This window comes from Gopherus evgoodei, chromosome 20 (assembly GCF_007399415.2).
Source record: "Gopherus evgoodei ecotype Sinaloan lineage chromosome 20, rGopEvg1_v1.p, whole genome shotgun sequence".
NCBI lineage: Eukaryota > Metazoa > Chordata > Testudines > Testudinidae > Gopherus > Gopherus evgoodei.
The window spans coordinates 19,275,005-19,300,397 of NC_044341.1; the positions used below are offsets into that span (position 1 = coordinate 19,275,005).

The 25,393-nt window shown below is 46.4% G+C and overlaps 1 protein-coding gene across 3 annotated transcripts in view; it reads left to right on the forward strand.

The window, feature by feature from the left end:
- The window catches only part of KDM1A (lysine demethylase 1A), a 164,936-nt gene that overhangs the window by 100,999 nt on the left and 38,544 nt on the right, over window positions 1-25,393 (forward strand). For all 3 annotated transcript variants that reach the window (XM_030539424.1, XM_030539426.1, XM_030539425.1), the window contains 2 exons: window positions 11,079-11,190; window positions 11,589-11,721. In XM_030539424.1, coding sequence (XP_030395284.1) covers window positions 11,079-11,190; window positions 11,589-11,721 — 245 coding nt within the window. The remainder of the gene's footprint in view (window positions 1-11,078; window positions 11,191-11,588; window positions 11,722-25,393) is intronic.

Here is a 25,393-nt window from a genome sequence, read left to right on the forward strand (position 1 = left end):
AACAAAGAATGTAGGCCGTACTTTCAGGATGGGGGACTGTATCGTAGGAAACAGTAACTCTGAAAAAGATTTGGGAGCGGTGGTGGATAATCCTCTGAACATGTGACACAGTGGTCAAAAGAGCTAATGTGTTCCTGGGATGCAAAAACAGGGGAATTTTGAGGAGTAGGAAGGTTATTTTAGTTCTGTGTTTACTACTGGTGCAACCCTGCCTCTGGAATACTGTGTCCAGTGGTGGTGCCCACAACTTGAGAAGAAAGTTAATAAATTGAATAGGGTTCACAGAAGAGCCATGAGAATCATTAAAGAATTAGAAAACATGCCTAATCGTGGTAGACTCAGGTGCTTAATGTATCTAGTTTAACAAAGAGAAGGTGAAGGGGTGATTTGATTCCAGTTTATAAATACTTACCAGGAGAACAAATATTTAATATTTGTCTAGCAGAGAAAGGTATATAACATACTCCAGTAGCTGAAATCTAAAGCTGGACAAATTCAGACTCCAAATGAAAATTTTTAACGGTGAGAATAATTAACCATTGTAACAATTTACCAAGGGTTATGGTGGATTCTCCCTCTCTGACAGTTTTTAAATTAAGATTGGAGGTTTTTGTAAAATAGCTGTTCTAGGAATTATTTTGGGGGAGTTCTATGGTATGTTGTTTTTTTTTAATAGGAGGTCAGACTAGATTATCATAATGGTCCCTTCTCGCCATAGAGAATCATAAAATATGAGGGTTGGAAGGAACCTCAGGAGGTCATCTAATCTAATCTCCTGCTCAAAGCAGGACCAATCCCCAACTAAATCAGAATATATGAATCTATGTTGAAAAATGTTTGCTTGCTCCCAGCTTAACAAGCAATCCAGATCACTGTGTTTCAGTGACCTGTCCTCTTCGTTATTTTCCCCTCCCCATTTTTATATAATTGCCAAACTTTATCAGTGGTGATTTTATGTCGTATTCCAGGCCATTGATAAAAATGTTAAATAGTATAGGTCCAAAAACCTATCCCTGGACCCCCTTTAGAAGCACACCTGCTTGATGATGATTCCTTGCTTAAAATTACATTGAGACCTATCAGCCAGTTTTTAATCCTTTTCATATGTGCCATGTTAATTTTGTATCATTCCAGTTTTTAATAAAAAGCGTGGTACCAAATCAAATGCCTTATAGAAGCCTTAAGTATATTACATCAACACTATTATCTTTACCAACCTAACTTGTCATCTCATCAAAAACAGATAGTTTTTTATAAGCTCTGTTTTCCTTAAACAGTATTGATTGGCATTATGTCATCAGATCCCAGAGGGATGTAGCAGTCCTTGTAGATCAAGTGCCACCTGGATCAAACTCTAGCTAGGCCCTTAAGGTAGTCTGGCTGGATGTTCAGTCTCTCTTCACCATTGGCGATCTTGGTCACCGAAAGCTTTGGTGGTGCAATATGTGATCGCTAATGGTGTAGCGGCATTCCTTGGTAAACCCTTCGTAATTAATTGGTCATCCATCCTAAAATGTACGTACCAAGAAAGCCACCAAAACCGAATCAGTGCTGATGGAAGTGATTCCTCGGTTTGGCTACCAATATCTTCATTGTTGATCTTATCCTGCCACTTAATATTAAGCAGCTGACAAAGACGACAAGAATCAAAAATGTCATTCTGCCACACTTTAACATTCCTCAGCATCCAGGCTTCACTACTCTCCTTTCATTCTTCGTTAACCGAGATCAGTGATAGGACTTCCATTATTTTTCCTGGGATCATTTTCAGGTTGACAGTCATGTAATTACCTGGGTCATTCTGCAGATACCTCATGGAGACAGCTGTGAGGCCCCAGTCGCATCCAGGCCATGGAACCCCACCCTATACTTTGGCTTCATTCAACAAGGAGTATGCCTCCTGCTGCGAAGTCCAACTCCAGTGTGGGAGCATCCACCTCCACTGATCTCAAGGCAGGACCTTGTCAGGAAGCTAGGAAGCACTCTCATCCATCATTATGGATGTATCCTTGGTAGGCTGAAGAGCCCACGTGAACAACCACACAGCACAAAGAGTGTGGACATCTTGAGAATCCAGGATGCACATCAGTATACTGGAACTATGAACAGAATGGAGGATGTGCGAGTCTTTTCTCTCATTCATCTGCTTTCACCATATCCCTGTAATGTCAGACAAGACTACGACTGACTTCTACATCAACAAGCAAGGGGGAGCAAGATCTGCCTCCCTGTGCATCACCCTGTCAGTAGCCTACCTTGTGGGGAAACAGACTTCCTCAGCAGATACTTTGCACTTGATCATGAGTGGCAACTTTGCAAAATGCTGCTGCATGACATTTTTCACTTTGTGGGGAACTGAAACTAGAGATGTATTTGCTTCTTACACAGACAGCAAATGCACCCCATATTGCTTCAGAGGAGCCCTAGGTTACTTCTCCCATTGTGATGCTCTGCTTCTTACCTGGTCAGGCCAGTTCAACTATGCCTTCCTTCCGCTGTCGCTTCTTCCACAAGTTCTACACAAGTTCTGACTGGACAGAATGAGGGTCATCTTGATCACTGCCTTCTGGCCCAGACAGTTGTGGTTCCCCAACCTCCTGCTTATGTCATCTTGCCCACCAATTATACTTCGACATTTCCCAAGCTCCTGACCCACTGCAATAGCAAGATCAAACACCTCAATCCACAGCCGCGCCACTTCAGGTGCATGGGCATCATTAAGTTTAAGATTTTGTCACAGTTATTTGTAGTAGAAGTCAGGGACAGGTCACAGGCAATAAACAAAAATAAACAGAATCCATGACCTCCGTGACATAATCTTAGCCTTAATTATAGATAGGTGCCAAACGAGTCAGTCATCCAGTTCTCTAATGGTGTTTGGTGTCCTGCAGCAGACACCAACTAGTACCCCATCTTGTGCTTTATCTGTTAGGACATGGATCTATAAGCATTTGGCATCATTTGCTTCTGAGTTGTTAGTGACACAGAAATAGGTAATGCCATTTTTGACAGAGTACCACTCTCCCTACCGTCTTGCCCATGCAATCCTTCCAGCCTATTTGCTTAAGCTTCTTTCAATTGTATTCTTTGCTCAGCCTGAGCTCATTATCTTAACTCCTCCTTGTGTTGAATGTCTTCATCTTTGTAAGGAAAGGCCATTCTCTATAAGCCAACACCAAAATTGCTCACATCTTGTATTGTGACAATACAGTTTCTGTAAATCTCTTTTCTTTTTCCACTGTTCATGTAGGTCCACAATAGATCATGTATCTAGGGAACAACTAAAGAATTGGATAACTAACTGCATTCCAACATGTTGTGAAATTGCTTCTTGTGGTTCCATATTTGTTTTGCACCTACCTGGGATTCACAGTTTGTTAGGTATTGTCACGGAGTGTGGGGGAGTCCGGCCCTGCACCCCTCTTCCTGGGACCCACAGTGACTCTCAGCCAGCCAGTAAAACAGAAGGTTTATCGGACAACAGGAACACAGGTTACAGCAGAGCTTGCAGGCACAGTCAGAACCCCTCCACCAAGTCCTTCTGGGCTTTCAGGGTGCTTGGATCCTAGCTAGGATACCCTGAATTCCGCCCACACAGCCCCAAGCCCAAACTCCAACTGCTTCCCTCCTGCCACTCCCTTCCTTTGTCCCCTTCCCGGGCAAAGGTGTTGACCTTTCCCCTCCCTTACCTAGCTCAGGTTACAGGCCCTGGCATCGTCCATCCCCTAAAGCCCTCCCCTGGTCTCCCACTCCCCACACAGACAGTCCCTACTGCATCACATCTCTCCCCCCTTCGAGACTGAACTGAGCGGGGTCACTCTGCCCAGTGACCTGGGGAAGTTCAGGGCCCCCTCTCCGGGACAACGCATCCGCTGTCAGGTTGGCACTTCCCTTCACATGTACCACGTCCATGTCATAGTCCTGCAGGAGCAGGCTCCACCTCAGGAGCTTGGCGTTGGCTCCTTTCATCTGGTGCAGCCAGGTCAGGGGAGAGTGGTCGGTGTATACGGTGAAGTGTCGCCCAAAGAGATATGGCTCTAGCTTCTTAAGGGCCCACACCATGGCCAGGCATTCCTTCTCGATGGCCGCGTAGCTTTGCTCCCGGGGTAGCAGCTTCTTACTCAGGTACACGATGGGGTGTCTCTCCCCCTTTTCATCCTCCTGCATTAACACTGCCCCCAGTCCCGTGTCTGAGGCATCAGTGAACACCATAAAGGGTTTGTCAAAATCTGGGTTTGCCAGAACTGGGCCACTAACCAGAGCCTCCTTCAGCGCCCGGAAAGCCTCCTGGCACTGCTCAGTCCAGATCACCTTGTCTGGCTTCCCCTTCTTGCACAGTTCAGTGATGGGGCCGGCTATGGCACTAAAGTGGGGCACGAACCTTCGATAGTACCCCGCCATCCCAATAAAGGCCTGGACCTGCTTTTTGGTTTGGGGAGCAGGCCAGTCTCTGATCACCTCCACCTTGGCTGGTTCCGGCTTCAGGCAGCCGCTCCCCACACGATGGCCCAGGTAAGATACTTCAGCCATCCCCACCTTGCACTTCTCCGCCTTTACTGTTAACCCAGCCTTTTGGAGTCGGTCCAGGACTTGTTTAACCTGGGACATGTGGTCCTCCCAGGTCTGGCTGAAGACGCAGATGTCGTCAATATACGCCACGGCAAAACTCTCCATCCCCCTCAGTAGCTGATCCACCAGGCGCTGGAAGGTGGCCGGTGCTCCCTTGAGGCCGAAGGGCAGGGTCAGAAACTCATAGAGCCCCAGAGGGGTGATAAAGGCCGATTTCAGCCTGGCATCTGCGTCCAGCGGCACTTGCCTGTAACCTTTTGTAAGATCCATAGTGGTAAGGTACCGAGCACCTCCCAGCTTGTCTAGGAGCTCGTCAGGCCTGGGCATAGGGTAGGCATCAGATACGGTGATGGCATTGAGCTTTCGATAGTCCACACAGAACCGGATTGACCCATCCTTCTTGGGGACTAGCACCACTGGTGAGGCCCAAGGGCTGGAAGACGGCTGGATCACCCCCAAAGCCAGCATGTCCCTGACCTCTCTTTCAAGATCCTGGGCAGTTTTCCCAGTGACCCGAAAAGGGGAGCATCTTATAGGGGGATGTGACCCGGTCTCCACCCGGTGGACAGTCAAATTAGTGCATCCAGGCTGGTTGGAAAACAGCTGTCGGTACAGATGCAGCACCCCTCTGATCTCAGCATGCTGGCCCGGGGTCAGCTGATCAGAGAGGGGAATCGCCTCCAGGGGGGAACCAGCTTTTGTCCCAGGGAATAGATCTACTAAGGGGTCATCTCCCTGCCCCTCCCAATGTCCACACACGGCCAACACCACATTCCCCCTGTCATAGTATGGTTTCATCATGTTCACATGGTACACCCGACGGTGATGTGCCCGGTTTGACAGCTCCACCACATAGTTTACCTCATTCAGTTGCTTGATCACCTTGAAGGGCCCTTCCCAGGCGGCCTGGAGTTTGTTTCTCCTCACGGGGATGAGAACCATCACCTGATCCCCGGTGGCGAAGGCACGGGCTCGTGCTGTGCGGTCATACCAGACCTTCTGCCTCCTCTGGGCTCGGGCCAGATTCTCCCTGGCCAGGCCCATGAGCTCGGCCAGTCTTTCCCGGAAGGTCAGGACATACTCCACCACTGACTCTCCCTCGGGAGCGGCCTTCCCCTCCCACTCGTCCCTCATCAGGTCTAGGGGCCCCCTCACCCGCCTTCCATACAACAGTTCGAAAGGTGAAAACCCGGTAGACTCCTGGGGTACCTCCCTGTACGCAAACAGCAGGTGAGGTAAGTACTTGTCCCAATCTTGAGGGTGCTGGTTCATAAATGTTTTTAGCATCATCTTCAGCGTCCCGTTGAACCTTTCTACCAGCCCGTTGGACTGGGGGTGATACGCTGAGGCCCAGTTGTGCTGGACCCCACATTTCTGCCATAAGGACCGGAGCAGGGCCGACATGAAGTTGGACCCCTGGTCCGTTAAGACCTCCTTGGGGAACCCCACCCGGCTGAAAATTGTCAGCAGCGCATCTGCCACTGTGTCTGCTTCAATAGAGGACAAGGCCACCGCCTCGGGGTAGCGAGTGGCAAAATCCACCACCACCAGGATGTATTTCTTCCCTGACCGGGTCGTCTTGCTGAGGGGTCCCACTATGTCCATGGCCACCTTCTGGAAAGGTTCTTCTATAATGGGTAAAGGCCTCAAAGCCGCTTTCCCCTTGTCCCGGGCCTTCCCCACCCTCTGGCAGGGGTCACAGGATTGGCAGTACTGTCGGACATGGGTAAAGACCCCAGGCCAGTAAAAGTTCTGTAGCAGCCTCTGCCTGGTGCGCCAGATTCCCTGGTGCCCTGCAAGAGGGATGTCATGGGCCAGGTACAGCAGCTTGTGACGGAACTTCTGGGGAACCACCAGCTGCCTCCTGATCCCCCATGACTCTACTTCCCCTGGGGGAGCCCATTCTCGGTACAGGAACCCCTTCTCCCACAGGAACCTCTCCTTGCAACTTCTCCTCATGGTCTGTACCGCACTAAGGTCAGCCCGGTCCCTGTGCTTCCGCAAGGAGGGATCTTTCTGCAACTCGGCCTGGAACTCAGCAGCTGGGACAGGGATGGGGACCGGCTCTCTCTTGCTGGCTGGGTCTGAGGCCGCAGCCTCTTTGAACCGTGCCCCTGGGCGTTCCCCGCTCCCTGGGTTAGGGTCCTGCACCTCGGGTCGAGTACCTTCCCCGTTGTCGGGGAGCAGTGCCCTTTGCCGACTCTGACTACGAGTCACGACCAGGGCACTCTGGGTGTTACTAGGCCAGTCCTCAAGGTCCCCTCCCATTAACACGTCAGTGGGCAAATATTGGTGTACCCCCACATCCTTGGGGCCCTCCTTGGCCCCCCATTTCAGGTGTACCCTTGCCACGGGTACCTTGAATGGGGTCCCTCCCACGCCCATCAGGGTCAGGTAGGTGTCGGGCACCATCCGATCTGAGGCCACCACCTCGGGCCGGGCCAGCGTCACCTCTGCGCCCGTGTCCCAGTACCCAGTGACCTTCCTCCCATCCACTTCCAGGGAAACAATGCACTCTTTCCGGAGGGGCAGCCCCGCGCCCACCCGGTAAACCAAAAACCCGGAACCTGGAGCATCCGCCGGTGGTATGTTGCCAGCCCCCCTTTCCTGGGAATGTAGCCCCTCCTCCGATTGGGTTTTTACCCAGTCCACCCTCTGCGGGTTGGGTCTGCTTGGTCTGTCCCTGAGCTTGGGGCACTGGGCCCTTATGTGACCTCGTTGGCCACAGCGATAGCAGCCCATATCTCGTGGGTCCCCTTGAGTGGGTCGGAGGGACCTGCCACTGGATGTTCCCCTTTTGGGGGGTTCTCTATAGGCCCCCTTTGGGAGGTCCCATGATGACTCTCTCTCTGCGTTGAGGCAGGCCTGCTCCTTCGAGACTCCTCCCGGCCATCCCCTGCCCGACTGTCCACAAATTGGTCGGCCAGCTGGCCTGCCTGCTGCGGGTTCTCCGGCTTCTGGTCCATCAACCACAGCCTCAGGTCGGACGGGCACTGCTCGTACAGGTGCTCCAGTATGAATAGGTCAAGCAGGTCCTCTTTAGTTTGGGCCCCAGCCGTCCACTTGCGGGCATACCCCTGCGCCCGGTTGACCAGTTGTAGGTATGTGACCTCACGGGTTTTACGCTGGCTCCGGAACTTTTTCCGGTACATCTCAGGAGTCAGCCCAAACTCGCGGAGCAGGGCCTGTTTGAACAGTTCGTAGTCCCCTGCCTCCGCCCCTTTCAGTCGGCTGTACACCTCCACGGCTGTGGAGTCCAGTAAGGGGGTGAGAACTGCGATCCTGTCTGCAGGGTCAACCCTGTGCAGCTCGCAGGCATTCTCAAAGGCCGTCAGGAAGATATCTATGTCCTCCCCCTCCTTACGCCGGGGCAGCAAGTGCTTATCAAAGCTCTTTATAGGCTTGGGTCCCCCCTCACTCACCACAGCCGGGGCCCCACTGTTTGCCAGCCGGGCCAGCTCCAGCTCATGTTTACGCTGTTTCTCCTTCTCCTCCCGCTCATGGTTACGCTGTTTCTCCTTCTCCTCCAGCTCATGTTCACGCTGTTTCGCCTTCTCCTTCAGCTTTTGCCTCTTTAACTCGAGCTTCTCCCTTTCATATTCCAGCCGCGTCCGCTCCACGGATGCCGAGCGTTGCCGGGAGGATCCCCTGCTGGGGGGTGAGCTTCACTGGGCAGATCCCCTGCTGGCCGGGGGTGTCACGGTGCCCTCGGTATACACTGGGCTCCTCCCCGCCCTTCCCCTACGCCTAGGAGGGGGGGGTCTCGGGAAGCCCTCGTCCGCTGGCTGACCACTCCCAGCGGGGACAGACACTGGTGCCTGCGCTGCATCTGCTCGGCTGCTTCCCTCAGAGACAGGGCTCCGTTCATTCATGCGGTCTCCCTGCTCCAGCTGGGCAATCAGCTGGTCCTTGGTGCATCTCCCCGGGCGCAACCCCCTCTGCTTGCATAGCTCCAGCAGGTCACACTTGCGCCGCTTGGCATACATCTTCCTGCTGGCCACTCACAGGCCGGGGTGCTCGCCGCTCCCCACGGTTTCCAGGGGGACCCTTAGTGCACCAGCCCTTCGTGAGGTCACCACCTCTCTGCCAGGGTCAAGCTGCAGACTCCTCCGCCCCTGGGACCGCTCGCTGCAATCCCCCGGGGGACCCTGTTACTGCAAAGTCCTTCTCACTGGGCACACACTCCCAGGGGTTAGTCACCCCTTCGTTTTACTGCTCCCCAGTCACTTACTGCAGGAAGCGCCGTCCACGGGGTGCAGTATCTCCCGCCGCTGCCACCAGTTGTCACGGAGTGTGGGGGAGTCCGGCCCTGCATCCCTCTTCCTGGGACCCACAGTGACTCTCAGCCAGCCAGTAAAACAGAAGGTTTATTGGACAACAGGAACACAGGTTACAGCAGAGCTTGCAGGCACAGTCAGGACCCCTCCACCGAGTCCTTCTGGGCTTTCAGGGTGCTTGGATCCTAGCTAGGATACCCTGAATTCCACCCACACAGCCCCAAGCCCAAACTCCAACTGCTTCCCTCCTGCCACTCCCTTCCTTTGTCCCCTTCCCGGGCAAAGGTGTTGACCTTTCCCCTCCCTTACCTAGCTCAGGTTACAGGCCCTGGCATCGTCCATCCCCTAAAGCCCTCCCCTGGTCTCCCACTCCCCACACAGACAGTCCCTACTGCATCACAGGTATGAAGAATATAGAATGTACTTCTCAAAATTACAGCCCTTACTCTTTAAGTATAGAATGAATTTTCTGAGAATTTACAAGTCAATTGGTTAATTAGTTTAGGAGTTAAAATTAATGGGTCCTTTTTAAGAAGCTCAGTACTCTTTTCCTAGATCGGAACAGAACACAGATGCTTCACACTTCTATTTTTGTATTAATTTAGCACCTTAGAGCCCTTGTCATGGATCAGGACCTCACTGGACTAGGTATTGTACAAACACTTGGCAGAGATTGTCCCTGCCCCAGAGAGCTTACAGCCTAAGCTCATTTATATAGTTAACTGAGTGAGATCTGATGTGGGCTACATTTGAAGAATTTATTTTCAGGATTATCGATTATTTTTTCACCCATTCTTCATAACTGAAAGTTTCTCCTTCAACTGACAAATCATATTCTGCTAGAAAATTCCATATAAAACAGCTATTTTTCAAATTGGCTGACATCTTTCATTGTTCTCAGGGGATTGAGGTCATAACTTGTCCACAGTTGGGTGGGTCTCTTGAGAGGGGCATCTATCCTCCTTTGTTCTCGATGGGACAGAGGCTATAGGCAGGTCTTAGCAAAGATGGCTGCCCCCTCCCCCCCTTTGGAAACAGTGGTAATCAGAACCATTTTGAATGAGAACACCTAAACTGAGGCCTGCTGTGGACATGCTCCCATTGAGAATAGTGGATGAGTTGTCATTTTAAGAGGGCAGTTCTCCATACATTTCTCTGAAGATTTTTATGCACCAGCCTCAGCTGACAGAAACTTTTAGATATGAAAAATAATGGTAGACAATACCATTAATCCTAAATCTTCCATTTCAAAAGCTGTTCAATTGTACCAAATCTACTCAGCAGAGAGGAGAGTAGGAGTAACTGGGCCAAGGATTGCCCCATAATAACACAAGGGGAAAAAATAATCAAATGTGTCTTTCAAATCCATTTCAATTTTGGACAAGATACACTGAAATGTCTCTCTCATATTGATAAGGCATGGCATTGCTAAAGGGGAAGATTGTAGGAGTGTACTATGTGCATTTCTTAACTCGGCATGTTGGGATTTTGGAGTTAAGGGTAAACTTAGAATTTCCTACGTTTATAATGCTTTATTTGGGAATTATTGTAGCATCCCAGTAATGTATTTTATCCTCAGTTACTTACATGTACTCTCAACCTTACTTCCGTCGTCAGGTAATTTGTCTGGGAATATAAATAGGTTTACAGCTTCAGTTCTAGAACATCTTGAAGCCTGTTCCCTCAGAATTTGTGGAGTTTGTAAAGCATGCTGTATGTAGATTCCGGTATCTAAGATATACAAATACAAATCCTGTTCAGTGCAAACCTCCAATTACCATTAATATTGCAAATACAGTCTAATGGAGGTAGGCTTCCAACTCATTAAAAGTCAATGGGGTTTGAGTGCCAAATGCCTAGGCATATTTGAAAAATACTCAATATCAGTTGTGTGCTTTGGTAAGGCTGTCCTAACTCAAGGCCACACTAACTAGTTTCCATGAAGAGAGCGTCCACTGTGGAAGTATTTAATGAAGGACAAAATGAAGGTGTTCTGAGTTCTGTACATTCCTGTATTGGCCTTATAGAACCATGCTCATCCCTCTTTCACCATGCGTATATCTAGAATTGCTGCTTCCAGGTAGGTGGTCAGGAACTTTGAGCTAGGGTTGTGTTCTGTTTGTGTTCTTCATATATCTATCGATGAAGACTGGGCTTTCAAAGGCAATCTTTTTGCTTTATTTCACTCACTGCAAAGTCAACTTTTTTCTTTCCCTTTTTATATTTTTCTAGTGATGTTTATTTATCATCAAGGGACAGACAGATACTTGACTGGCATTTTGCAAATCTAGAATTTGCTAATGCCACACCGCTGTCTACACTTTCATTGAAGCACTGGGACCAGGTACCTAATTAATAAATTCTTGAAAATAGTACTCATAGATTTAGCACATGCATTTCATTCTGACATGTTTCTGTATGTTGGCAAGCATTTCTAAGAGATTTAAATGTCATGTACCTCAGCATTATCCCTTCAACTCTCATTCTGGATTCTACAGGATATTAACAGAGAGTTCCAGAGAGTTCTGCAAATACCCAAACAGATTATAATTAATTTATACTGTTATATTTGTTTGGGAAAATAGTCTATACCAATTATTTTACCAGTAATACTAGGGATTTTCTTCTCCTAATTAAGTTAGGTACAGCACTTTAAGTGGAAAAGTTCCCCATTTATTTAGCTCTATACTGATTGATCTGTTTTGGTTATAAACTTATGTATTTTTATATATTTTATTTTAGGATGATGATTTTGAATTCACAGGCAGTCATCTGACTGTGAGAAATGGATATTCCTGTGTGCCTGTAGCCTTGGCAGAAGGGTTGGATATTAAATTAAATACAGCAGTTCGGCAGGTTCGCTACACAGCTTCAGGTAAATCAAGCTCTCTAACTTCATAAGTTGCACTACCAAGGAGCACTGTCCTTTGACAATTGCCTCTGTTCTTCACTCACAGGATTCATACATTCTTGACACCATGAGCACAGAGCCATAGAAAAGCAAGGCCTGTAGGGCTTGAACTATTTAGGAAGCTTTAACAGATTTACAAATAATAATTTTTGGTTGCTTGTTTCTTTAGTTGTGTGGACTCTGCATCATGTTGCAACTTGAGTTGCTCATGTCCCAAGTACATCCTGACCTGCTGATTCCCATTCTTAATGGGATTAAGGTAAATGCAGTAAGGGGTTTTGGTAAGCATCCTTGCCTATGCCGGTTCTGACGATAGAAATTCAGTGGAAGAGCATTGTGCTACTAGAAATGTCCATCATGTTGTTCTCCAAGGCACAGTTCTGTTGGTGCAGGATTTGCTCTGTGGGCCTAAAATGAGACCAAGCAGCATGGGTAGAATCATAGGCTATGTCTATACTAAGGGCCTTACAGCAGCACAGCTATACCGCTGCAGCTGTGCCAGCTGCAAGATCTTCAGTGGTAACTGTGTTAGCGGGAGAGCCTCTCCTGCTGACATAGCGCTCTCCGCACAGGCGCTTTTGTCAGTCGGTGCATACCTTGACTGACAAAAGTTTTATCGACAAAAGTGCTAGTGTAGGCATACACAAAGTGTTAGAAGGGACTGCAGTGGTCATCTAGTCTAACCCTCTGCCAAGATGCAGGATTTGCTGTCTCTAAATCATCCAAGACAGATGGATATTCAGCCTTCTTTTGAAAACTTCCAGTGAAGAACCTTCCACAACCTCCGTAGGCAGTCTGTTCCATTGTCCTACTGTTTTTACAGTTAGGAAGTTTTTCGTGAGATTTAATCTAAATGTGCTATGTTGTAGTTGGAACCTGTTGCCTCTTTTCCTGTCCTCTGTGGCAAGAGAGAACAACCTTTCTCCATCCTTTTTGTGGCACCCTTTCAAGCATTTGGAAACTGCTATCATGTCCCCCCCTTAATCTTCGCTTTTCCAAACTAAACATACCCAGTTCCTTCAGCCTTTGCTCATATGACTTGCATTCCATCTCTTTGATCATCTTTATTGCTCGCCTCTGGATCTTTTCCAGTTTCTCTACATCCTTTCTATACATTGGTGTCCAAAATTGGACACCGTACTCCAGCTGGTTATCATTTAACCAGTACTGAGTAGAGCGGTACTATCACCTCCCATGACTTACATGATGTACATCTGTTTATGCAACCTAAAATTGCATTTGCTTTTCTTTCAGTAGCATTGCATTGCTGACTCCTGTTGAGGTTGTCCACCACAGCTCCCAGATCCTTCTCAGCAGTTTGCAACCCCCCCGGTAGCTTTATCATCTGCAAACTTGGTCAGTGTACTCTCTGTTCCTACATTCAGGTCATTAATAAAGGTGTTAAATAACACCGAACCCAGAACAGACCCCTGTGGAAACCCACCTGAGTCCTCCCTCCAGTTTGACATCATTCCGTTAATTACACTTTGTTTGCGGTTGTTTAACCAATTCTGTTGCCACTTAATGATAGTTCTGTTGAGCTTGCATTTCTTACTTATCAGAATGTCATGTGAGACTGTGTCAAAAGCCTTGCTGAAATCCAGGTATATTATGTCCACAGCATTCCCCCTATCCACTTTTCAGTTACCCTGTCAAAGAAGAAAATCAAGCTGATTTGGCATGATTTACTCTTAGTAAATCCAGTCTGGCTACTAGTGATTATTCTTATATCCTCCAGGTTTCACAAATTTAGGGTTTTATACATTGCTTCCCAGGTATCAAAGTCAGGCTAACTGGTCTATAGTTCCCCGGCTCCTCCTTTTTACCCTTTTTTAAAGATTGGCACTATGTTAGCTCTTCTCCAGTCTTCCAGGACTTCTCCTATCATCCATGAATTTATAAATATTATTGCCAGTGGCTCTGAAATTTTTCAGTTAATTCCTTCAGCGCCTTCAGGTGAATAGCATCTAGCCCAACTGATTTGAATTCATTCAAATTGGTCAGAAGATCTAACATTTTCTTTACCTATCCTGATCTGCATCTCTTCCCCTTATTGTCTATGCTAACTTCACTAGTCATCCGATCACGTTATTTTTGTGAGAAGGCTGAAGCAAAGTACACATTGAGCAGCTTTGCCTTTTTATCTTCCGTTAGCAGTACACCTTTTCCACTGAGTAGCGAGCCTACACCATCCCTGATCTTTCTTTTTTGTCTGACATATTTGAAGAACCTCTTCTTGTTGTCTGTAACATTTCTTGACAGTTGTAACTCATTCTTTGCCTTGGCTTTTGTGATTTCTGTACTCTTATGGGAGGTGTTTAAAGTTAACCTTTCTCATCTGACTTCTTGATTCTGTACCAATTCAAAGAATTTTGTGATTTCAAAGAGATACTTGAGTTCTGAGACCTCTTTGGGTGAAATGGATTTTCCTGCACACTCAAAGCATTGTTCTGGAGAAAGTAATGTTGGTCCCAAAGCATCCTTAGTTCCAAATCTGCCTGATCAAGCTGTCCCACTTTCCTCTGACGCCGATATCCCTCCTTTCCTGAAGGGCAAGCAGCATAGTTCAAATCTGTTACCAAGCACTATACAGGGCACGGGATATGCTACAGATCTAGTAATGAGTCAGCTCAGATATGTCATGCTGATTCAAAAGTTCCAAGGATAGAGAGAGTGGTCCTTGGTTTCAGAGGTTCAGGTTCTGTGGCCTTTCTTTGGCTATTATAAGTCTTCCTGTTATTTTTGAATCATAGAAGATTAGGGTTGGAAGAGACCACAGAAGATCATCTAGTCCAACCCCCTGCTCGAAGCAGCACCAACCCAACTAAATCGTCCCAGCCAGGGCTTTGTCAAGCCGGGCCTTAAAAACCTCTAAGGATGGAGAGTCCATCATCTCCCTAGGGAACCCATTCCCGTGCTTCACCACCCTCTTAGTGAAATAGTGTTTCCTAATATCCAATGTAGACTTCCCCCACTGCAACTTGAGACCACTGCTTCTTGTTCTGTTGTCTACCACCACTGAGAACAGCCTGGCTCCATCCTTTTTGGAACCCCACTTCAGATAGTAGAAGGCTGCTATCAAATCCCCTTGCGCTGAGGGTGGCTTTGGAGCTGGTGGTTTCCTCAGCTCCATTGCAGGTTCCAAGTCTGTATATGTCACTTATCATCAGTCCTTTTCCTTCTGGGAGGAGAAGGCACTTGTTTCCAAGTGTAATGGAATACACTTTGCGTTCACACCCTACATACTACTGTAATAATCTTTGTGCAAAATATGTCTGATAAAGTATCATTTAAAAGATAATAACTTGCTGGTCAATCTCATAGTTGAGAAGTGTATGTAGCAACATTGTTTGCAAAGTTATAGAATTCCTCTGTATGATGATGTTAGCACATGTTCCAAAACCCACAGTCCTTCCCAGGCAGAAGTCATCAAACAGGTCTGTCCTGAGCAAAGGAATGTGTGTTTGACTTAATTTGCATTTTCACAGTCATCAGGCAGAAAGAAGGAAGGTAGGAAACCTGCATGTAAGCATACACAGGTGAAAGAACCCAGAGCAAGCATCCTTCTATCCCCAGTTGAGAATAAGGAGACTGCTTTTCAAAAGGAGTGAAGCTATAAAAAAAGGAGGGGGCAGACACCAAGTTACTACTTTCTCCCTGTCCATCTCCCTCTCTGCACCTGAGAAGACAAAAGAAACAACCATTAAACTCTGAGCAAGGGGTTTGGAAGTCCTCGAAGCATGTGGTCAGAAATTTAGCTTTGAGTCTAATATAGTTAATATAGTTTGAATCTAATATAGTATGGTTTGAAAACTGTTCCCAGAGAGTAATCATCAGTAGTTAACAGTCAAGCTGGAAGGGCCTATCAAATGGGGTGCTGCAGGGATGGGTCCTGAGTCTGGTTCTGTTCAATATCTTCCTAAATGATTTAGGTAATGGCACAGAGAGTACAACTATAAAGTTTGTGGATGATGCCAAGCTGGGAGGAGTTGCAAGTACTTTGGAGCATAGGATTAAAATTCAAAATGTTTTGGACAAACTGGAGAAATGGTCTGAAGAAAATAGGGTGAAATTCAATAAGGAAAAATGCAAAGTACTCCACTTAGGAAGGAACAATCAACTGCACACATACAAAATGGGAAATGACTCCCTAGGAAGGAGTACTGCAGAAAGGAATCTGGGGGTCATAGTGGATCACAAGCTAAATAGGAGTCAACAGTGAAGTAATTCTGCTTCATTCCAAGCTGATAAGACCTCAACTGGAGTATTATGTGTATTTCTGGGCACCACGTATCATGAAAGATGTGGACAAACTGGAGACAGTCCAGAGAAGAGCAAAAAAAAAAAAAATTATTAAAGTTGTAAAAAACATGACCTATAAGGAAAGATTGAAAAAATTGGATTTGTTTTGTCTGGAGAAGAAAAGACTGAGAGGGGGACATAAGTTTTCAAGTACACGTGATTTTTACAAGGGGGGCGGGGTGATTTTTCTCATTAACCTCTGAGGATAGAACAAGAAGCAATGGGCTTAAATTGCTGCAAGGGAAGTTTAGGTTGGACAACAGGAAAAACTTCCTAACTGTCAGGATAATTAAGCCCTGGAATAAATTGCCTTGGAGGTTGTGAAATCTCCATCATTGGAGGTTTTTAAGAACAGATTAGACAAACACCCATCTGGAATGGTCTAGTTATTATGTAGTCCTGTCTTGAGTGCAGGCGACTGGACTAGATGACCTATTGAGGTCCTCTACAGTTCTATGATTCTGTCATTTGTTAGGCACCAGAAAGTGTTTTATCTTTGTTTTTCTTTTATGCTTCATTACTTGTAGTTAATAAACTTGTTTTATTATTTTATGTAATCCAGTGAAGGGCTGTCAAGTGATTAACAAAATTAATCACTTGACTAAACAATAATAGTATAATATTTATTTTTGAATGTTGTCTGCATTTTCAAATGTATTGATTTCAATTACAACACAGAATACAAAAAGTGTATAGTGCTCACTTTATATTTATTTTTAATTACAAATATTTGCACTGTAAAAAAAGAAATAGTATTTTTCAGTTCACCCAATACAAGTACTGTAGTGCACTCTTTATCATGAAAGTTGAACTTACAAATGTAGAATTATGTACAAAAAATAACTGCATTCATAGAATATCAGGGTTGAAAGGGGTCGAGTCCAACCCCCTACTCAAAGCAGGACAAATCCCCAACTAAATCATTCCAGCCAGGATTTTGTCAAGCCTGACCTTAAAAATAAAACAATGTAAAACTTACAAGTCCACTCAGTCCTACTTCAGCCAATCACTCAGACAAACAAGTTTGGTTACAATGTACAGGAGATAATGCTGCCTGTTTCTTGTTTACAATGTCACCTGACAGTGAGAACAGATGTTTGCATGACAATGTTGTAGCCGGCGTTGCAAGATATTTACGTGCCAGATCTGCTAAAGATTCATATCTCCCTTCATGCTTCAACCGCCATTCCAGAGCACATGCATCCATGCTGCTGATGGGTTCTGCTCAATAACGATCCAAAGCAGAGCGGACCAACGCATGTTCATTTTCATCATCTGAGTCAGTTACCACCAGCAGAGGGTTGATTTTCTTTTTTAGTGGTTTGGATTCAGTAGTTTCTCCATCGGAGTGTTGCTCTTTTAAGACTTCTGAAAGCATGCTCCACACCTCGTCCGTCTCAGATTTTGGACGGCACTGCAGATTCTTAAACCTTGGGTTGAGTGCTGTAGCTATTTTTAGAAATCTTATATTGGTATCTCCTTTCCATTTTGTTAGGTCTGCTGTGAAGATATTCTTAAAAGGAACATGTGCTTGGGTCATCATCCGAAACTGCTATAAAGTAAAATATGTGGCAGAATGTGAGTAAGACAGAACAGGAGACATACAATTCTCCCCCAAGGAGTTCAAGCACACATTTAATTAACTCATTTTTTAATGAACATCATTGTTATGGAAGCATGTCCTCTGGAATGGTAGCTGAAGCATGAAGGGGCATACAAATGTTTAGTGTATCTGGCACGTAAATACCTTGCAATGTTAGATACAAAATTCCACACGAAAGCCTATTCTTACCTTCTTGTGACATTGTAAATAAGCAGGCAGCTTGTAAACAAACTTGTTTGTCTTAGCGATTGTCTGAACAAGAAGTAAGATTAAGTGGACTTGTAGGCTCTAAAGTTTTACATTGTTTTATTTTTGAGTGCAGTTATGTAACAAAATTAAGAGATTGTACCACAGTACTTCCATGAGGTGAATTCAAAAATACTATTTCTTTTGTGTATCATATTTAAAGTGTAAATATTTGTAATAAAAATATCAGGTGAGCGCTATACACTTTGTATTCTGTATTGTAATGGAAATCAATATATTTGAAAATGTAGAAAAACATGCTAAACATATTTAATAAATTTCAGTTGGTTTTCTATTGTTTAACAGTGTGATTAATTGTGATTAATTTTTTTGAGTTGTGACAGCCCTAATCCAATGTGTTTAATTTTGTCTCTGGGTAACTCCATTTAAGGTGGTAAGCCATTGTGTATTATTCCCTTAAAGCTGTGGGTCGTGACCACATTTTAATGCAGTCGTCAGGGCTGGCGTTAGACTTGTTGGGGCCCGGGCCTGTAGCCCAAGCCCAAGCCCAAGCCCCACTGCCTGGGACTGAAGCCAAAGCCCAAGCGCTTCAGCCCTGGGCAGCGGGGCTCAGGTTACAGGCCCCCCACCCAGGGCTGAAGCCCTTTTGGCTTTATCCTTCCTGCTTGGGGTGGTGGGGCTTGGGCAGGCTCCGGCTTCTATACGACCCTCCTGGGTTGTATAGTAATTTTTGTTGTCAGAAGGGGGTCACAATGCAATGAAGTTTTGGGAATCCCTGCCTTAAAGAAATAATGGAATTAATATATTTGGACTGTCCAAGATAGGGCTGAGCAGTAGGTTTTGTACATTTTTGGCGGGGGAGGAGGGTCTGGGAATGGGGATGTGGTGGAGTCACCCCGCAGAAGTAACTGTGGCTGGTAAAAACCAGAGTGTAACTCAAGTGTGGCTGGTAGGTTGCAGTTACACAGAGACACCCGGAGTGTGACTTGCATGCTGAAAGGCTGTTTGTGAGCGGCCCAGGTAGGAGCTACTGTAGCAAGGCATTTTAAGGCACCTAAAGTTGCAGCATAGTGGAGAAATGGCTGCTCCCCAATGTTCCCTCTAATTTTTTCCATCTATGTGCAGAATAAATTTTGTTATGTGCAGATGTGCACCACCGGTAGAAACAAAAGACCTAGATATGATATATATATATATATGTTTAAAAAGTTAAATAGGGATAATTACTCCATCCAGCACAGGTTAGGCATTTTAGAACTCACTACTCAAAGAATTAAATGTAAGTGTAAGAGAAATAAAAATTATGAAATGCAGAGACCAGTCAAAACACTAAAATAACACACTTTGAAAGAATAAAATTACAGATAATATATGTGCATTGCAGGAAAGTACCAAGAAGTAACAATAATAATACAATATGTGTTTGGAGTTGAGTGTGACACAGAGACAGTGTTTGTGAGAGACAGTGTGAGACACAGAGACTGCGTGGGTGCTGGGAAAATTTCTGAGATGCCCTGCGCTGTCTCTTTAAGACATTCACTGAAAGTCCTACTGCTCTGATCTGAGCCCCTGTTTGTCTCCCCTCCCGTGCTCTGCGGAGGTGGGGTACCTGGGGAGATGGGGGAGAGTGTGCATGTACAGGGCCGGTGCAAGGATATTTTGCGCCCTAGGCGAAACTTCCACCTTGTGCCCCCTCCCCCTTCTCTCCCCCCGGAGCATCACTTATTATAAACTTTCAAAAATGAATACTGCATAATGTGGCATTGCTCATTAGAATTAATACAGAGAGGGAGGATTTGGCCCATGAAACAATAACTGTATTAAGATGCGGCCTGTGAAAATGTTTGAGAAACCTTGACTTAAATTTCTTTGGTGACATGATGTAATATTCAGTATTGCCAACTTCAAACATTCAGAACTCATGAGTTGAGTCCCCACAAAATGACTCGATATCTGACCTATCAGTCCTCCTCCTCAAAGGAAACCTGCAAAACACTTTTCAAAAGATGAGCCTGGGAGCTTGAATTAGCCAGACCAGCAACCTGTCAGAAGTGGTGTGTCGAATCTTCATTTATTCACTCTAATTTAAGGTTTCGCGTGCCAGTAATACATTTTAACATTTTTAGAAGGTCTCTTTCTATAAGTCTATAATTAAACTATTGTTGTATGTAAAGTAAATAAGGTTTTTAAAATGTTTAAGAAGCGTCATCTAAAATGCAGAGCCCTCCCAGACTGGTGGCCAGGATCCAGGTAGTGAGTGTGCCACTGAAAATCAGCTCACGTGCCACCTTTGGCACATGTGCCATAGGTTGCCTATCCCTGAGCTAGACATTGAAAATCATGATCTTCATAAAGATACTGGATTTATGGTTAATTACAACAATTTGCAACCCACTAATCTCCCCTTTTGTCCTGGAATTACAAGGGAGTTAATGTGCTACTTCACCTTGAATGGTCCCCTTGAATATGTGTTAACTCCTTGTGCTAAACTATCTGTTAGATCTAATGTTTAGCTGTGATGCTGTTAGTATCTTTTCAGACCTGAAGAACTCTGTATAGCTCGAAAACTTGCCCCTCTCACTAAGGGTATGGCTACACTTGCAGTTGTGCAGCGCTGGGAGTTACAGCTGTCTTCGTACAGCTGTATAGGGAAAGCGCTGCAGTGTGGCCACACTGACAGCTACCAGTGCTGCAGTGTGGCCACATTTGCAGCATTTGCAGCGCTGTTGGGAGTGGTGCACTGTGGGCAGCTGTCCCACAGAGCACCTCGTCCCATTTGGGCACTGTGGGTTGTGGGAAGGGGACGGAAGGGTGTGGGTCATTCCGCTTCCTGTCCCAATGCCCCGTGGTGCATCGCTACACATCCCAGCAGTTTGGCGCCATTGTGAGTCTGCAGAACGATTTCGGTTAGAAATGGACCCCGACCTGCTGAGGACTTTGCTGATGAATGTCGCCAGCACATCACGGTTGGCAGTTGAGCTATTCCTTCAGCTCTAAAGTGACAGTGAGGAGTCCGACGATGATATCGATTCGCCTGATGTGCGTGACAATAAATTGCTTGTGGCAGTAACGGACATGCTCAGCACTGTGGAACGCTGCCTTTGGGCTCGGGAAACAAGCACTGAGTGGTGGGATCACATCGTCCTGCAAGTCTGGGATGACGAGCAGTGGCTGCAGAACATTCGGATGAGAAAAGCCACTTTCACAGGACTGTGTACTGATTTCTCCCTGACCCTGCAGCGCAAGGACACAAGATTGAGAGCTGCCCTGTCAGTGGAGAAACGGGTGGCTATTGCAGTCTGGAAGATGGCAACTCCAGACAGCTACCGATCGGTCGGGAACCAGTTTGGAGTGGGAAAGTCGACCGTTGGAATCGTGTTGATGCAAGTTTGCAGGGCCATTAATTGCATCCTGCTAAGAAGAACCATGACTCTGGGGAACGTGCAGGACATTCTGGATGGCTTTGCACAAATGGGTTTCCCTAACTGTGGAGGGGCGATAGATGGGACACATACTCCTATTCTGGCACCACCCCACCTGGCATCCGAGTACATTAATCGGAAGGGGTATTTCTCTGTGGTTCTCTAAGCGTTTGTGGATCACCGTGGGTGTTTCATTGACATTTACACAGGCTGGCCTGGAAAGGTGCATGATGCACGCATTTTTCGGAACAGTGGCCTGTTCAGGAAGCTGCAGGCTAGGACTTTTTTCCCAGACCAGAAGATCACATTAGGGGATGTCGAAATGCCCATTGTGATCCTTGGAGACCCCGCTTACCCATTAATGCCTTGGCTCATGAAACCGTATACAGGGAAGCTTGACAGGAGCAAGGACCGGTCCAACTACAGGCTGAGCCGGTGCAGAATGACTGTGGAGTGTGCTTTTGGCCATTTAAAAGGGCGCTGGAGATGTCTTTATGGGAAGCTAGACTTGGGGGAAAGCAGCATCCCTGCAGTTATATCCGCGTGCTGTACCCTCCATAATATTTGTGAAGGGAAGGGTGAAACATTCAGTCAGGAATGGACCTCCGAGGTTCAACACCTGGAGGCTGAATTTGCACAGCCAGAGAGCAGGGCTACTAGAGACGCCCAGCACAGGGCTACAAGGATTAAGGATGCCTTAAGGGAGCAATTTGAGGCTGAAAACCAACAGTAATGTTTGGTGCCTTGCACGGGAGTGAAGTGCAGTGATTACAATGATTTGCAGTGCCTGTTTTTCCCTTGGGGTACAGTATGTTTCACTTTCCGCAATAATAGAAACTGTTTTAAAAGCCAAGAAATCATTTATTCAAAATACAGTACATAAAAGGGCAGGGGGGTAGGGTACTGAACTATACAGTCAGAGATTTGAATATGTCCTGCCTGGAGTGCTGTGCAATGCCTGCTGCACTTCAGGATTAATATGCTGCATGGTGATGGGGGTTGAGTGCATAGGGTAAGGGTCGTAGTTCTCAGGGCTGGTAGGTGAACGTACAGGTGTTGGGGGCAGCTGGTGGTGGTAAGAACCAGGATGCTGGAGAAGGGGGTTTTGAGCAAACAGTGGGGCACAAGGGAGAGAGCTTTGGGATGGTGGGGGGTTAGCACAGTAGTGATCTGCCTGCATGGCTGCGAGTGACTGCATACAGTCCGTTTGGCACGCCAGGAGGCTTATCAGCTGCTTTGTGCTTTTCTTGGTAGCCAATTCCTTTCTCCTGCTTTGTGTTTCCCTCCACTGATGCATTTTCTCTCTCCAGTCCTGCAGCCTCTTATTCTCTCTGGCATACTGATTCATAACTGCTTTTACCAAATCTTCTTTGCTTTTCCTTGGTTTCCTCCTCAAGTTCTGTAGTCTTTCAGCAGGCTGTGATAGGGCCGGAGGATTCAAGCACACTTAAAAAAAAAAACAGAAATAGAAACATTTATTACAGAGGCTGCATTGTTTATAATCACAGTGAAGGAGTTTGTAGACTATTTGTAGCATCATTTACACATAGCAAACATAGCATAGAGAGGCCACAGCAGGGAAGACATGGTGAGTAATGGGGAATGAGTGATTAATGAAGCCATGTTGCTGCCGCGACTCACCTGGGAAGGGGAGCTGCTTGAGTCAGGGCTCACTGGGGTTTCTGTGCATTGGGGAAAACAGAGAGCAGCTGGGGGGGACCTGCACTGAACACTATCCCTACGTTTTCCACAGGATTTTATCCTGCCAGATATCTCGCTGCTGCGGGTTACCTAGGAAGAGCGGGAGGGTCTTCTACAGCAATGCGGATTCCGCCCTGGTCCCTGTGCAACTTGCCTGTGTGCAGCAATGGTCCCCCCACCCCTCGCGGCACAGATGCGCGGACGCGTTAGCTTGACTGGGACAAGGACCACAATGGCTCTCCCTATAAACTTGCGCAAGCGCATTGCCCACACTCTGGCTGAAACTTTTGAAGAGATTACAGAGGCCGTTTACCGCGACGTGATAGACCACATCACTGGGCTATTCCACATCTAGGCATGCATGCATGCAGCCGTAACCCTCCCTCCTCTCCCAAAACATTTCCATCCTGAAAATAAAATCTGCTTACTGGGAACCCGCTCCTCTGCTTCTTCTTCACCAACAAGTTCCAGCTGCTGCGACTGGCTAGCTTCCTCCTGGCTTGAGAAGAGCTCCTGGTTACATGCCTCCTGGGACTCCGGGGTGTCTCCCACCACCTCAGTAGCCTCACTCTCAGTTTCCTCTACACGCTCTCCCTCCTCTCCCTGCTCTGAAGTGTCCATCGTGGTCCTCGGATTGGCAGTGGAGTCACCCCCAAGTATCACATCCAGCTCCTTGTAAAAACGGCAGGTCGTGGGGGCAGCACCTGAGCGGCAGTTTCCCTCACGGGCTTTGCAATAGGCACTCCGCAGCTCCTTTACTTTTACTCTGCACTGCACCGTGTCCTGTTCATGGCCCCTTTCCAGCATGGACTTAGATATCTGGCCATAGGTATCATAATTTCTACGGCTGGAGCACAGCTGTGACTGCATAGCTTCCTCACGCCAAACACTGATGAGGTCCTGCAGCTCGGAAGTGTTCCATGCTGGGGCTCGTTTGGGGCGTGGAGACATGGTCAGTGATTGATTGATTGATTTGCACTCCACAGCTGGCTGAGCAAACAGGCGGGTCACCTGAGCCCAGGGCAGTGGAGTGCGAAATGATGAGCAGAGTGGCTGAAAAGGTATGCTGGGATACCTCCTAATATCCTGGAGGCCAATAAAAGTGCTTTTGCTGGCCACACTTGATGAGCAGCGCTGCATCACCAGCGCTGTAATTGTTACACCCCAAGCAGACCAGGTGTACCGCCAGCGCTGCAGCCAGGGAGTTGCAGTGCTGGCTGTGCTTTGCAAGTGTGGACACAGAGTAAGTTGCAGCGCTGTAACCCCATCACTAGCACTGCAACTCTCAAGTGTAGCCAAGCCCTAACAGAAGTTGGTCCAATAAAAGATATCACCTCACCCACTTTATCTCTTTTAAATAATGTGGCAGCACAAGGGATTGTATAAAAATCATGTGTCTCTATAGCTAAACCCCATCACTTTGCTCCTTTTCAAGTGTTCATAGTAATACGTTTAATAACAGATTTGCAGATCTTTGATATCTCTACTTAAAAATGACCTGACAACTTTCCAGCAACTGATGAAAAGTGCTTTTTTGAAATGTTCTTTATAAAATCGGCCCCTCCCATATGATTTCATATTGTAACGTTTGTCTTTAAGCTAATATTGCTGAAACGTCTGTTTCTATTTGTCAAGTATCAGAGGGGTAGCCGTGTTAGTCTGGATCTGTAAAAGCAGCAAAGAATCCTGTGGCATCTTATAGACTAACAGAGGTTTTGGAGCATGAGCTTTCGTGGGTGAATTCATGCATCTGAGGAAGTGGGTATTCACCCACGAAAGCTCATGCTCCAAAACGTCTGTTAGTCTATAAGGTGCCACAGGATTCTTTGCTGCTGTTTCTATTTGACATTGACTCCGCTTATGCATACTATGTGTTTCTTACTTTACTGATCACTTCCTTATCTGGGAAGTGTGAAACCTGCTGTCTTGGCATGATTTTCCTAGTTTTTTATAATCAGTTGAATTACTTTTTAAAATATTAGCTACATTAATTTCTTGGTATGCTGTGGCTTTCTGAACAGTTTAAAGAGCAGGTTACATCATTGCAACTGGAATTGTTTTCTTGATTTAAACACTGCAAATAAAAAAAGTTGGGGCATATTTTTGAAAGTTAGGTTAATGCAAATATCAAGTATTTAATCTTGTAACTTTTTTAATAGGTTGTTTTCTCATCAAAATCCCAGATTAATCCATACAGGGAAATACAGTTAGAAAGTCCAGGATTTGCTTGGTGTTTTTTTTGTTTTGTTTTGTTTTGTTTTTGAGTAGTGGAGGCTTAGCCTGTGCAACATGTGAGGAAGGGGACTTCCAGGGGCTGCAATTTACAACTCCCAGGTTCAGGTCAGAGCAGCAAAGTTTTCCTGCCAAGCCAGCCAGACGGTGATGCTCAGGAACATTTCCC